At 54.4% G+C, this 13,076-nt stretch overlaps 2 protein-coding genes across 2 annotated transcripts; both read left to right on the forward strand.

Moving 5' to 3' along the window:
• The first annotated feature begins 156 nt into the window (after positions 1 to 156).
• LOC121365470 lies at positions 157 to 8,297 on the forward strand. Its single transcript, XM_041489676.1, has 3 exons — positions 157 to 2,366; positions 3,459 to 4,830; positions 8,011 to 8,297. Exons 1-3 carry the CDS (start codon positions 270 to 272, stop codon positions 8,295 to 8,297), a joined length of 3,756 nt encoding a protein of 1,251 aa, XP_041345610.1. The 5' UTR covers positions 157 to 269.
• LOC121365469 (protocadherin gamma-B5-like) lies at positions 7,523 to 11,829 on the forward strand. The gene is made up of 2 exons (XM_041489674.1): positions 7,523 to 10,792; positions 11,737 to 11,829. The coding sequence occupies exons 1-2, from the start codon at positions 8,387 to 8,389 to the stop codon at positions 11,827 to 11,829; spliced, it is 2,499 nt and encodes an 832-aa protein (XP_041345608.1). The 5' UTR covers positions 7,523 to 8,386.
• Positions 11,830 to 13,076: the final 1,247 nt, after the last annotated feature.

Raw genomic sequence — 13,076 nt, forward strand, 5'->3', positions numbered from 1 at the left:
TCGAGGACGTGAATGACAATTCCCCGACCTTCAGGAAGGCTACTCTGGAACTCGAGATTGGTGAATGGACGCTTCCCGGTGCTTGTTTTCCTTTGGAGATTGCCCGAGATGCGGATGTGGGCAGCAACTCGCTGGTGACTTACCGGCTTGCCAGCAACCCATCCTTCAGTTTGGCCTTAAAGGACAACCCTGGTGGAAGCACGCAGCCAGAATTAGTATTGGAGGAAGTGTTGGACCGAGAGAAGCAGAGCTCCTTTGAATTGGTGCTGATGGCGGTAGACGGTGGAGAACCTGCAAGGTCCGGGACTGTTCAGGTTCGCATCAACGTGACAGACGCAAATGACAACCCACCGGTGTTTAGCAAAAGCGTCTATGAGGCGCGAGTGTCGGAGAATCTGCCGGTAGGGTCTCTGGTGCTGAGGGTACGGGCGACGGATGCAGATGTAGGCTCCAATGGGCGAATCTCCTACGCATTTGGCAATGTCCCTGACGACGTCCCTTCATTGTTCACAGTTGACAGCGACAGCGGGGAGATCAGGACGGCGAGTCTCCTCGATTTTGAGGACAGGAGTAAATATATCTTCGGCCTGGAGGCAAGAGACGGCGGTGGCCTCACCAATCACTGCCAAGTGCAGATCGACATTACAGACGAAAATGACAACGCGCCCGAGATCACAATTTTGTCCCTCTCGAGCTCCGTGCCCGAGGATTCCCCGACAGGCACCGTGGTGGCTCTGCTGAAAGTTCGTGACCGAGACTCGGGCGAGAACGGTCAGGTGTCGTGCGAGCTGTCGGGAGAGGCGCCGCTGTCGATCGTGGCGTCGTCGGGCGGCTCGTACAAGGTGGTGACGGCGAGCGCGCTGGACCGCGAGCAGGCGTCCGAGCACCGCGTGACGGTGGTGGCCCGGGACCGGGGCAGGCCGGCGCTGTGGAGCAGCACGGAGCTGGTGCTGGAGGTGTCGGACGTGAACGACAACGCGCCGGTGTTCGAGGAGGCGGCGTACAGCGCGTACGTGGCGGAGAACAACGCGGCGGGCGCGCTGGTGCTGCGCGTGCAGGCGCGGGACGCGGACGCGGGCGCCAACGGGCGCGTGAGCTACTGGCTGGCGGGCGGCAGCGCGGGCGCGGCGGGCGCGGCGCCGCTCGTGTCGGTGGAGGCGCGGAGCGGCGCGCTGTACGCGCAGCGCTCCCTGGACTACGAGCAGTGCCGCGAGTTCACGGTGGCCGTGCGGGCGCAGGACGGCGGCTCGCCGGCGCGCAGCTCCACGGCCACGGTGCGCGTCTTCGTGCTGGACCGCAACGACAACGCGCCCCGGGTGCTGTGGCCGGCAGCGGCGGGAGGCGGAGCCGCTGCGGCGCCGGGAGAGGCTCCGGGAGCGGCGGCGACTCCTTTCGAGGTGGTTCCGCGTTCGGCCGAGGCCGGGTACCTGGTGGCCAAGGTGGTGGCGGTGGACGCGGACGCGGGGCGCAACGCGTGGCTGTCCTACGAGCTGGTGCCGGCGTCGGAGCCGGCGCTGTTCCGCGTGGGGCTGCACAGCGGCGAGGTGCGCACGGCGCGCGCCGTGTCCGAGCGGGACGCGGCCAAGCAGCGCGTGGTGGCCGTGGTGAAGGACCACGGGCAGCCGGCGCTCTCGGCCACGGCCACGCTGCACGTGGTGCTGGCCGAGAGCTTGCAGGAGGCGCTGCCGGAGCTGAGCGAGCGGCCGGCGGGCGCCGAGGCGGCGGCGGCGGCCGAGCTGCAGTTCTACCTGGTGCTGGCGCTGGCGCTGCTGTCGGCGCTCTTGGTGCTGAGCGTGGCGCTGGCCGTGCTGGCGCGGCTGCGCCGGGCCGGGCCGCCCGCCGTGCTGCGCTGCCTGGGCGCGCAGCGCTTCTCGCTGGCCGGCGCCGCCTTCCCGGCCGACTTCTGCGAGGGCACCTTGCCCTACTCCTACAACCTGTGCGTGGCGGCGCCGGCCCGCGCCGTGCCCGAGGCCGCTTGGCCGCCGCCGCCGCCGCTGCCCATCCTGTCGGCGGAGGAGCTGCTGGGCGGCGATTCCTGCGAGAAACCGAGCCCGAGCAGCGACCTTGTCACGAGAGAGCCGGCGTCCCATCCCGGTGCACCGCAGGTCTGTAAAACCCGGTTACTCTTTTTCCTGAGTCTTTCCTCAGGGCATGCAGCGTTCTGCTTTTCTGCTTCGGTTGTGTTTTGGTATGCCTCGTATAGGTCTGTGTTTCATTGGACAAGAATGCTGTCCCGTGTCTCTCTAACAGCCTCCAGTGCCCGCAGCCAGTTCTGGTCTCATCAGCTGTCTCACTTGTTGGTTCAGTGTAATGTCTCTTACATTTTAGCTTGTGGTGCATCAAATGTTGCAGGACTGTTGATGCTCTGAGTTACATTTTGCTTTCCTTAATTTTCTACCTAGAGCAGTCAGATTTAGATGGCAGCTTTTTCCTCACGACATGTTGAGGTTCATCTGAGGAACTTTGTCTTCGAAACTTGTCTGAAACACTGCGGGTTTCTAATGATGGAGACAGCTTTCCAGTGAGTACGAGGAGATGGATCACTCAATAGAGAAGTGACCGGTCGTTCCCTCATAATGAATTCTCCTTCCCTTTCAATGTGCCCTCTTTCTTTTGAGGGAAGGTAGTTGTGTAAATTGCAGGTTTCAGTGAACAGTGAAATAAGCCTGGTACATGATACTGCCTGCTTCACAGTTGTGAGATGTGTAGGGGAGGGTTTTTCTTTCAGTTGTGCTGTCGAAAATTATATACGAGTTTTGTTAGGACTTTTTGGGTCGTATCACGTGTATTCAGGTTCACTGGGAAAATTTTGTCTACAAAGCTTGGGTTGTCTGAAATAATGGGAATTACTGAAGTTCCAAACAGATCCTTAACCGATAAAATAAAATCGACCAATATTACATGGTGTTCTCGGGAAAAGTGAGTGAATATTTTTCTTGCCTGATCCATCTTCCCTGAAGCAAAGTACTGGGACTTGAGTGGCTGCTGAATAATTCTCTGTTTGTTACTGGTGGTTCGCTGCTGAACTCCAGAGGGAACATAAAAGTTGTTCCCTAATGGACGTTCAGTTTTGTGCGATTCCATGTTTTTCTGGAAGGCGGCTAGAGAAAGGACGGCATTAGCCCGATGAGTTGGGCAATGCGCCTCCCTAAAGACTTTGGCCGCCTGAGAAAGCTGTCCGTGTGACAGGCAGCGCTGGGCAGCGCTCGGTGCCTGCAGTGCCGGGCGGAGGCTGCGGGCGCCGCTGTTGACCGAGAGGAGCGAGAGGAAGCTCGGAGCGCTGCAGCCCCGCCCGCTGCGGACCCGCTCGATCGGTTGTTCCCTGTCACGCTCGGCGGCGGGCGGTCTGCGAGAGTCCCCGAGGAACGGACCAGGGCTACAACGAGACGGAACGACCGGCAGCAAAAGCCGGGAGCGCTGAGCCGGAGCCTGAGTGGAACAAGGAGGAGGATCGGTAGTCGGAGGCGGGGAATAGCCGGCCGCGGTGCGGTGCCGCGGCGGAGATGTGCGCGGCGGGGAGGCGCTGGGGCCGGCGGCAGCGAGCTCTGCTCTGCGCCATCCTGCTGGCGGCGTGGCAGGCGGCGTGGGGGCAGCTGCGCTACTCGGTGCCCGAGGAGATGCCCAAGGGCTCCTTCGTGGGCGACGTGGCCAAGGACCTGGGGCTGCACCTGCCGGAGATCCGAGATCGAGGCGTCCGCATTGTTTCTGAGGGTAGTATGGAGTATTTCGCTCTGCACGAAAAGACAGGACATTTAGTGACGGCGGAGAGAATCGACAGAGAGCAGCTGTGCGAGAGTGTGCAGCAATGCGTGCTGCGCTGTGAGCTGATAGTGGAAGGAGAAATGAAGATTTACCGAATAGAAGTAGAAATCACGGACATTAACGACAACGAGCCCAGCTTCAAGGAAGCTGAGGTGGAAGAAAGAATAAGCGAGGGGACAGCGCCGGGTTCGCGGTTTCCCTTACCCGAGGCGCACGACCCGGATTCTGGTCAGAATTCCCTGCAGAGCTACGAGCTGAGCGGCGACGAGCACTTCTCGCTGGCCGTGCAGGCGGGCCCCGGCGGCGATCAGCGTCCCGAGCTGGTGCTGGCCAAGGCGCTGGACCGGGAGGAGGCGGCGTTTCACGAGCTGGTGCTGAGGGCGAGCGACGGCGGCGATCCGGCACGGACGGGCACGGCTCGGATCCGCGTGACCGTGGTGGACGCGAACGACAACGCGCCCGTGTTCAGCCAGGCGGAGTACACGGTGCGTGTGCCCGAGGACGTGCCCGTGGGCTCTGTCCTCGTCACTGTCACGGCCACGGACGCCGACGAGGGTCTGAACGGACAGGTGACATATTCTTTTAAGAAAATAACTGAAAGAGCCTCGAAGATATTCCATTTGGACTCTGAGATGGGTGCCATCACTCTGTTCAGGAACCTGGATTTTGAGGAAGGCAACTACTATGAGCTGGACGTGCAGGCACGAGATGGGGGAGGTCTTTTCGACACAGCCAAAGTCGCGATCACGGTCACAGACATAAACGATAACGCACCCAAAATTTCGGTGAGGTCGACGCTAAATGAGATTTCTGAGGACTCCTCATCTGGGACAGTTGTCGCACTGTTACAGGTACATGATCTAGACTCGGGGAGTAATGGCGAGGTGAGCTGCTCGATCGATGGGGACGTCCCATTCCGGCTGGAGAAATCCTTCGAGGACTACTACCGTGTGGTGACAGCGAGAGAGCTGGACCGGGAGCAGGTGCCGGAGTACAACGTGACGGTGCGGGCGGCCGACGGCGGGTCGCCGGCGGGGCCAAATTCTTTTTTCCATGCTTTCCTTCATTGTTCCTCTCTCATTTTTTTTTTTTTCCGTGGTCCATGTGCTGCGTAGGAAAATCTGCAGAGAAGGAAGGATCGGTCCTCTCCATCTGCATGATGGGGCCTGCTGATTCTTGCTGCACGGAGGTGGACGTGGGGTCCATGTTCAGCCTTAAATTTGTTGGGCACGGTCGGAGAAGGGAGGTTGCTCTTGGCTGGAGGTTTTTTCTTTGTGTTTTCATAGAGTTGCGTTTTGTTTCTTCTTTTTTACTCCTGACAAGTGTAATTCCTCTCAGCATTCCATATTCTTAATGGATGTGTTGCATCAAATGCAAGTGGAATTTATATTGTTTGGAGGCTCGGGTGTTTCCCCGACAGCAACTGTTCCTGAGCAGATTGACATTCTTTTGAAAGAACACTTAGTCGCCCAGTGTCTAACATCACTTTAAAATTTTCAAATCGTGTACATTCAAAGGTAGCCATGTGCTGAGGTAGGATGCGCAGTTATTGTGATGACTGCGTCCTTTTTGAGCTGAGTATCGTTTATGCTCTTGACAGTATTTTATTTTAGTTAGTAGCACACATTTCCTTTGAGTATCAGTGATCGTTCTCTGACCGTGTGAGATTTTGTGTACCTCTTTTCTTTCAAAGAAGACTGACTGCGGTTGTAGCTTTGCTGTTGCACGATGTTTGGCCAGGGTGAAAAATCTCTTTTGTAGGTACAGGGCAGGTTAAACTTTTGCTGTGATTTTTTTTTTTTTGTTTTAAATTCTTAAAGGTGTAAAAGTGGTGTAGAAATTCAATTTGTCCTAGTTGTTATATGAGAGTCGCAGTTGTGGTTCCTCGCATTTTTCCTATTTTTACTGTACAAAGAAATTACACTGAGGATCTGTGGGCATGGCCTTTGGTGTGAGCTCCCGTGTGAGTGTTTTTTTGCATGTTTCACTCCCTAGATACCCTTTTCCTGTACCTACTACTGTTGACATAATCTGAAATGTCAGGCTACTGAGCCTTGCAGAGAAATCCAACTCCCCTTCCCGGTAAATGTGGATGGCTTGATGGTGGTGGATGTTAAAGATGTTTTAGTTGGGTTTTGATTATATGTTATTGCAGCTTATGAGGGTCAGAGGATACTCTGGATGTTGTTCAGGACTGGAGATAAGAGTCCTGTGACTTGAGTGTGGAGGTTTGTTGAAACAGGAGAGACATTGTTTGCTCATTTCCCTGTTCAGTGTTCAGCCCTACTTTTGTGCAATGTGATTTTCTTCTTCCCTGGTAAATTTGTCCTATCACATCTAACTTCAGCTGTGTGGGAAGCCCTGGGAGGTTCCTCCTGTATGTTCGCAGGTTGTTGTGGTTTTTTAATGAATGGTTTAATTAGGTTCTTATGGCAAGTGCCATAAAGGGAATTTTTGGTGAAGCCAACTCTGTATGCATTACCTGCTAAGTACTCGAGCTCCGTGCCTGACCTTAGGACCATCATCATCAAGAGTCTTTGTTGATTCCTTCCTTTTTGCAGAGTTAAACCTCTTCCCTTGCTCGTTTTAATAGAGGTGTTTTCTTGAAGATTTACTGGAAGAAATACTTATGCTTGCCACGTACTCAGGTTGAGAAGTGAAATATTATCCACGGCAATGGGAAGCTGTGTGAGGACCTTTTCTTTTGATGGCGCCTCTCCACCAAAAGGGGTTGAGGAGCAAAAGGGGTTGAGGAGAGATTTGTTTGTGAGAATGTAATGTTGGAGACACGTGTGTTTTTGATTCATGTATTTATTAATGATATTCTGAGAATTGTCTAAAGTGTGTCTTCATTTTTTGATATTTCATCATTTGGACTCAAAGGGCGAGGTTGTGTGTTCACCATTTCTGTTTTCAGTTTCATGATAATTTCTGGGAATGGTAATTTTTGGGCGCAGATGGAAACCTTGCATTCAGAGTAGGAGAGTCAGCCATCCTCCAGAAAACCCATGTGCTGGACAGTGATGGTGTTACCTTTGAGTGATATTTTGATGACTGGATCACAAATCGAGCTGCTGATGATAGCTTTTACAATATTCCAGAATTGCTGAAATTATTGTGATGAGCAGAAAAATCGCTGTGCATGGATTTGTGTTATGATTCTTGGGATTTGAAAACATGTGAGAGCGACTTTTAATAGTGCCTGTCCTCAAAATTTGATTTGTATTGTGTGATAACAGAGAAAAGTCTGTCTATCCAGAGACAGGGCCAGTGTAGGAGTTTACTGTGATATGGTTTGAAATGGATAAAAGAAATGTGTAAAGTTCCATTCGTCCTTGTAGTCTGATGAGGCCCTCACCTGTGGTTCCAAGTTATTTTTCTTTTTTCGTGGTCCAAGGAAATTACTCTGGCTGGGGCATGTGGTTTGAGGTCCTGTGTACTTGCTACAAGACAGTTTCCTTTGTTGTGTAGCTACTACAAGTGACAAAATAAGAAACATAAACTTATACATTGTGGTGGTTCTAGGAGCATAGTCTAAACACCCAGACCCAAGCGTTGGATGTGTCTGAAGACTCAGAATGCAGTTCGAGTAGGCTGAGAGACTGGCTTTGATCCAGGAAATTGGTGTGCCAAAGGGTTTTTTTTTTAAATAGTTAGATTTAATCTCTGGGGTCTAGGACTGTGTCATTTTTTTCCTGTGATCCCTTTGCTGAAAATAAATGACAGGCATCCAGCAATAAGGAACCATGTTGCTTGGATAGAACCGTTTATGTTTCCGATGTGAAACATATTTTATTTGATTCTATGAAAGACTCAGAATTGCCTTTGCACTTATTCACTGTAAGGTTCTCAGGCATGGAGACACAAAAGAAGACATTTCATTACTCAGAAAAAAAAATAATAAGCATTATTCATTCTTATAATAAAGCTCTAAGCTTTGCTTTAGGCTGATTTGTTTCTCAAGTTAATGTGTCCCAGGTAAGGGAAGCAGAATTGAAGAAGCTTGATGGAGAGTTGAAAGGTTCCCAACTTCATCCCTTTCTATAATAACATTCCTTGCTCTTGTAGTTTAACTACGAATTTTTTAAGACCAACTTAGTTCCTTTCCATGTTGCTCTGACACGAATACTTGCATCTGAGATTTCAGTGGGACTAAAGGACATGAACTGAAAGCACCCAAAAGCGCATGTGACTTAATAACGCCTCTCGAGTCACACCGAGCCAGTGCTTCTTGCGCTGTGTTTGCAGTCGGGAGAGACCCCGGGGCCGGTGCAGCCGCTGAGCCCCGCCCAAAGCCGGGCCCCCTTGAGCGCGGCCATCCGGCGGCTGCAGTGGCGCGGCGGCGCCTCCGGGTGTCGCTGTTGGCCGCCGCCGAGCGGCGCTGGAGCCGCCGCCGCCGCCGCCGCAGCGTCCTGCCCCCGCAGGCTGCTCGCTCGCCCGGCGCCGGCCACAGCGGCAGCGGCACCGCCAACAGCAGCAGCAGCAGCGGCGGCGAGAGGCGGAGAGAGGCGGCGCGCCGAGCTCGCTGCGTTTGAGCGGTCTCTGTTGTCGCCGGCGAGAGCGGCTGGAAGGGAGGCAGGGCAGCGGCAGGAGGCAGGAGCGCGGCGAGCGCTGCGGGCAGAGAATGGCGGTGAGGCGGCGGCAGAGGCGCGGGCCGGGCGGCGGGCGAGCGCTGCTGGCCGCGGTGCTGCTGTGCGTGTGGGGCCGGGCGGCGGCCGAGCGGGTCCGCTACGCCATCCCCGAGGAGCTGGGCAGAGGCTCGCTCGTGGGGCCGCTGGCGCGGGACCTGGGGCTCAGCGCGGACGAGCTGCCGGCGCGCAAGCTGCGGCTGAGCGAGGAGAAGCAATACTTCACGGTGAACGAGGAGAACGGGAACCTGTACGTGAATGAGAGGCTGGACCGGGAGGAGATGTGCGGCGAGTCGGCGACCTGCTCCGTCAGCTTCGAGGCGCTGGTTCACAACCCGCTGAATATCTTCCACGTCGAGATGGCGATCGAGGACGTGAATGACAATTCCCCGGTTTTTAGCAAAGCTGCTCTGGAACTCGAGATTGGTGAATGGACGCTTCCCGGTGCTCGCTTTCCACTGGAGAGGGCACAGGACGCTGACGTGGGAACGAATGCGCTGTTGACGTACCATCTCACGAGCGACCCGTCGTTCTCTCTCGCCTTAAAGGAGACCCTCGACGGAAGCAAGCAGCCGGAATTGGTGCTGGAGAGAGCATTGGACCGGGAGAAGCAGAGCTTCTTTGAATTGGTACTGACAGCAGTGGACGGCGGGGATCCCGCGAGATCCGGGACTGTCCGGGTTCACATCAATGTGACGGACTTAAACGACAACCCACCTGTGTTCAGCAAAGGAGTATACGAGGCGCGAGTGGCGGAGAATTTGCCATCAGGGTCTCTCGTGCTGAGGGTACGGGCGACAGATGCAGACGCGGGCACCAACGGGCGGGTCTCCTACTCCCTCAGCAACGTCCACGGCACCATCAGCGCATTGTTCACTGTCGACAGCGACAGCGGGGAGGTCAGGACGGCGGGCCCCCTCGATTTCGAGGAGAAGAGCAAATACATATTTGGCCTGGAGGCCAGGGATGGCGGGGGTTTGGTATCACACTGCAAGGTGCAAATAGATATCATGGACGAGAACGACAACGCGCCCGAGATCACGATTCTGTCGCTGTCAAGCCCAGTGCCCGAAGACTCGCCAGCTGGCACGGTGATAGCCCTGCTAAAAGTGCGGGACCGAGACTCGGGCGAGAACGGTCAGGTGTCGTGCGAGCTGTCAGGAGAGGCGCCGCTGTCGATCGTGGCGTCGTCGGGCGGCTCGTACAAGGTGGTGACGGCGAGCGCGCTGGACCGCGAGCAGGCGTCCGAGCACCGCGTGACGGTGGTGGCCCGGGACCGGGGCAGGCCGGCGCTGTGGAGCAGCACGGAGCTGGTGCTGGAGGTGTCGGACGTGAACGACAACGCGCCGGTGTTCGAGGAGGCGGCGTACAGCGCGTACGTGGCGGAGAACAACGCGGCGGGCGCGCTGGTGCTGCGCGTGCAGGCGCGGGACGCGGACGCGGGCGCCAACGGGCGCGTGAGCTACTGGCTGGCGGGCGGCAGCGCGGGCGCGGCGGGCGCGGCGCCGCTCGTGTCGGTGGAGGCGCGGAGCGGCGCGCTGTACGCGCAGCGCTCCCTGGACTACGAGCAGTGCCGCGAGTTCACGGTGGCCGTGCGGGCGCAGGACGGCGGCTCGCCGGCGCGCAGCTCCACGGCCACGGTGCGCGTCTTCGTGCTGGACCGCAACGACAACGCGCCCCGGGTGCTGTGGCCGGCAGCGGCGGGAGGCGGAGCCGCTGCGGCGCCGGGAGAGGCTCCGGGAGCGGCGGCGACTCCTTTCGAGGTGGTTCCGCGTTCGGCCGAGGCCGGGTACCTGGTGGCCAAGGTGGTGGCGGTGGACGCGGACGCGGGGCGCAACGCGTGGCTGTCCTACGAGCTGGTGCCGGCGTCGGAGCCGGCGCTGTTCCGCGTGGGGCTGCACAGCGGCGAGGTGCGCACGGCGCGCGCCGTGTCCGAGCGGGACGCGGCCAAGCAGCGCGTGGTGGCCGTGGTGAAGGACCACGGGCAGCCGGCGCTCTCGGCCACGGCCACGCTGCACGTGGTGCTGGCCGAGAGCTTGCAGGAGGCGCTGCCGGAGCTGAGCGACAGAGACGCTGTGTCCCACCTGACGTCTGATCTGAACCTCATTCTTGTTGTGTCGCTCTCCGTGGTGTCCTTATTATTTGTTTCCACGGTAATTTTTGTTTTTTTCTTTAAATTTCGACAGTCCAAGAGCCCTCCCATATTTATAACTTCTGATAAGGAACTGTATTCCACCTTGGGTTCAAAAGCACCGTACAACTACTGTAGCAGCACGCTACCCTTGCCCTATTCCTACGACGTGTGTTTAGCTTCCGAGTCGGGGCAGGATTCCTGCGAGAAGCCGAGCCTGACTACTAACGCCGGGACGGGAGAGCCTCCGGCCGACCCGGACGCACTGCAGGTCTGTAAAAGGAATTCCTTCCTTCTGCGCCTTTAAATAACGGCGTGGTGGTGGCAGGGAGCTCTTGTGCTTTTTTTCTTCCCTTAGTCTGTTAGTAGTTCCATGACCCCGTGAAATAACTCCTTCGTGTGTTCCTTTTTGCATCATGTGTTGCCATCCAGCAATTGCTGCGTCATCTGCTGTAAGAATGGTACGCTCAGTTGATGTTCTTACCGTTCATCAGTTTTGAAGCGCATTTTAATTCGTGACACATTCTGATTTAGCTGTAAGAGTTTCTTTAGGAAAATTTTGGTTTTTTAATTTTTGCGTGTTATTAACGAAGGTGGCTGGTTTTCATTGTGTAGAATGAGATGTACATGACGGGCTTGGTGTGGAGAGTTTTCCTTCCCGACAGTTTTTTGTCGAAGCTATGTGTTTGGACCTTCTGATAGATGGATCAAATCCCTTCTTTTGAGGGTAGGGTTCTGTAGGAATGCTTACACTATTGAGTCAGGTTAATTTAAGATTTAAAAAAAGTTTTCTGTGGGTGGAGCCAACTCTGTATTCATTACCTACTAAGTACCTTAGTGCCATTATCATCAAGAAGGTTCCAATACTTGACTTAATACCCAAGTATTAAGTCATCAGAGTGAGCATTGTCATGCCTATATTGAGTAAAATTGTAATGAAAAATTGCGAAGTCGTGATTGGAGAACGGATAGTAATGTAGATTTATTCAGAGTAGTGTGTGATGTGCAGTCGCAAAATAGTAACGATCTTCCCTGCAGTGCTGGATTCGGTGACCATTGTGAATATTGTGACTGTTTATGAGTAGTATTCCTATTCTAAAACACTGTTTTCACCCGCTGAAAGGCTGTTTTTCAAGCACTGATCATTAAATAAACTGGAATTGGTGTAGGAGTTTGCTCTTTCAGGCGTATGCGGTAAAACTCGTGATGCCCCAGATGTCACTCTCAGAGATAGTTTCATCCTTGTTACACGATCCTGATAAAGACATTTTCACGTCTTCATCGGTGGAGGATGAAACCAGACCATGACCCCGTGAAATAACTCCTTCGCGTGTTCCTTTTTGCATCATGTGTTGCGATCCGGCAATTGCTGCCTTATCTGCTGTAAGAATGGTAAGCTCAGTTGGATGTTCTTACCGTTTATCAGTTTTGAAGCGCATTTTAATTCGTGACACATTCTGATTTAGCTGTAAGATTTTCTTTAGGAAAATTTTGTTTTCTTTATTTTTGCGTGTTATTAACGAAGGAGGCGGATTTTCATTGTGTAGAATGAGATTTACATGATGGTTGGTGTGGAGAGTTTTCCTTCCGGACAGTTTTTTGTCGAAGCTATGTGTTTGGACCTTCTGATAGGTGGATCAAATCCCTTCTTTTGAGGGAAGGGTGCTGTAGGAATGCTTACACTGTTGAGTCAGGTTAATTTAGGATTTCAAAAAAGTTTTCTGTGGGTGGAGCCAACTCTGTATTCATTACCTACAAAGTACCCGAACTCTGTGCCTGACCTTAGTGCCATCATCATCAAGACGACTCCAATACTTGACGTAATACCCAAGTATTAAGTCATCAGAGTGAGCATTGTCATGCCTATATTGAGTAAAATTGTAATGAAAAATTGCGAAGTCGTGATTGGAGAACGGATAGTAATGTAGATTTATTCAGAGTAGTGTGTGATGTGCAGTCGCAAAATAGTAACGATCTTCCCTGCAGTGCTGGATTCGGTGACCACTGTGAATATTGTGACTGTTTAGGAGTAGTATTCCTATTCTAAAACACTATTTTCACCCTCTGAAATGCTGTTCTTCAAGCACTGCTCATAAAAAAACTGGAATTGGTGTAGGAGTTTGCTCTTTTAGGCATATGCGGTAAAACTCGTGATACCCTAGACGTCTCACTCAGAGATAGTTTCATCCTTGTTATACGATCCTGATAAAGACATTTTCCCGGGCGATAGAAGCAGCATAATCACAGGAGGCGTGTTACTTCTATCATGTCTTCATCGGTGGAGGATGAAACCAGAGATCCGCTGGACAAAAGCCGAAGCAGGAGGTCCGCGCTGGACGGAAAGCGACATCTTCTTAGCGGTTATGTCCCGCCCCGCGAGCTGTCCGTGGGAAGGCAGGACGGCAGCGCTGGGCAGCGCTCGGTGCCTGCAGTGCCGGGCGGAGGCTGCGGGCGCCGCTGTTGACCGAGAGGAGCGAGAGGAAGCTCGGAGCGCTGCAGCCCCGCCCGCTGCGGACCCGCTCGATCGCTCAGTCGCTCGGGGCCGGGAGGTATGC

This window comes from Pyrgilauda ruficollis, unplaced genomic scaffold (assembly GCF_017590135.1).
Source record: "Pyrgilauda ruficollis isolate IOZ18807 unplaced genomic scaffold, ASM1759013v1 scaffold951, whole genome shotgun sequence".
NCBI lineage: Eukaryota > Metazoa > Chordata > Aves > Passeriformes > Passeridae > Pyrgilauda > Pyrgilauda ruficollis.

Bases quoted from the DNA above. Each gene is read 5' to 3' on its own strand.
- LOC121365469 (XM_041489674.1), top strand. From the start codon at position 8,387: ATGGCGGTGAGGCGGCGGCAGAGGCGCGGGCCGGGCGGCGGGCGAGCG. The intron at 10,793-11,736 runs GTCTGTAAAAGG...GTGATGCCCCAG, and splicing joins CCGACCCGGACGCACTGCAG to ATGTCACTCTCAGAGATAGT.
- LOC121365470 (XM_041489676.1), top strand. From the start codon at position 270: ATGGCGGTAGACGGTGGAGAACCTGCAAGGTCCGGGACTGTTCAGGTT. The intron at 2,367-3,458 runs TGAGTTACATTT...GAGGATCGGTAG, and splicing joins TTGCAGGACTGTTGATGCTC to TCGGAGGCGGGGAATAGCCG. The intron at 4,831-8,010 runs GTTCCTCTCTCA...CTGTGTTTGCAG, and splicing joins TTTCCATGCTTTCCTTCATT to TCGGGAGAGACCCCGGGGCC.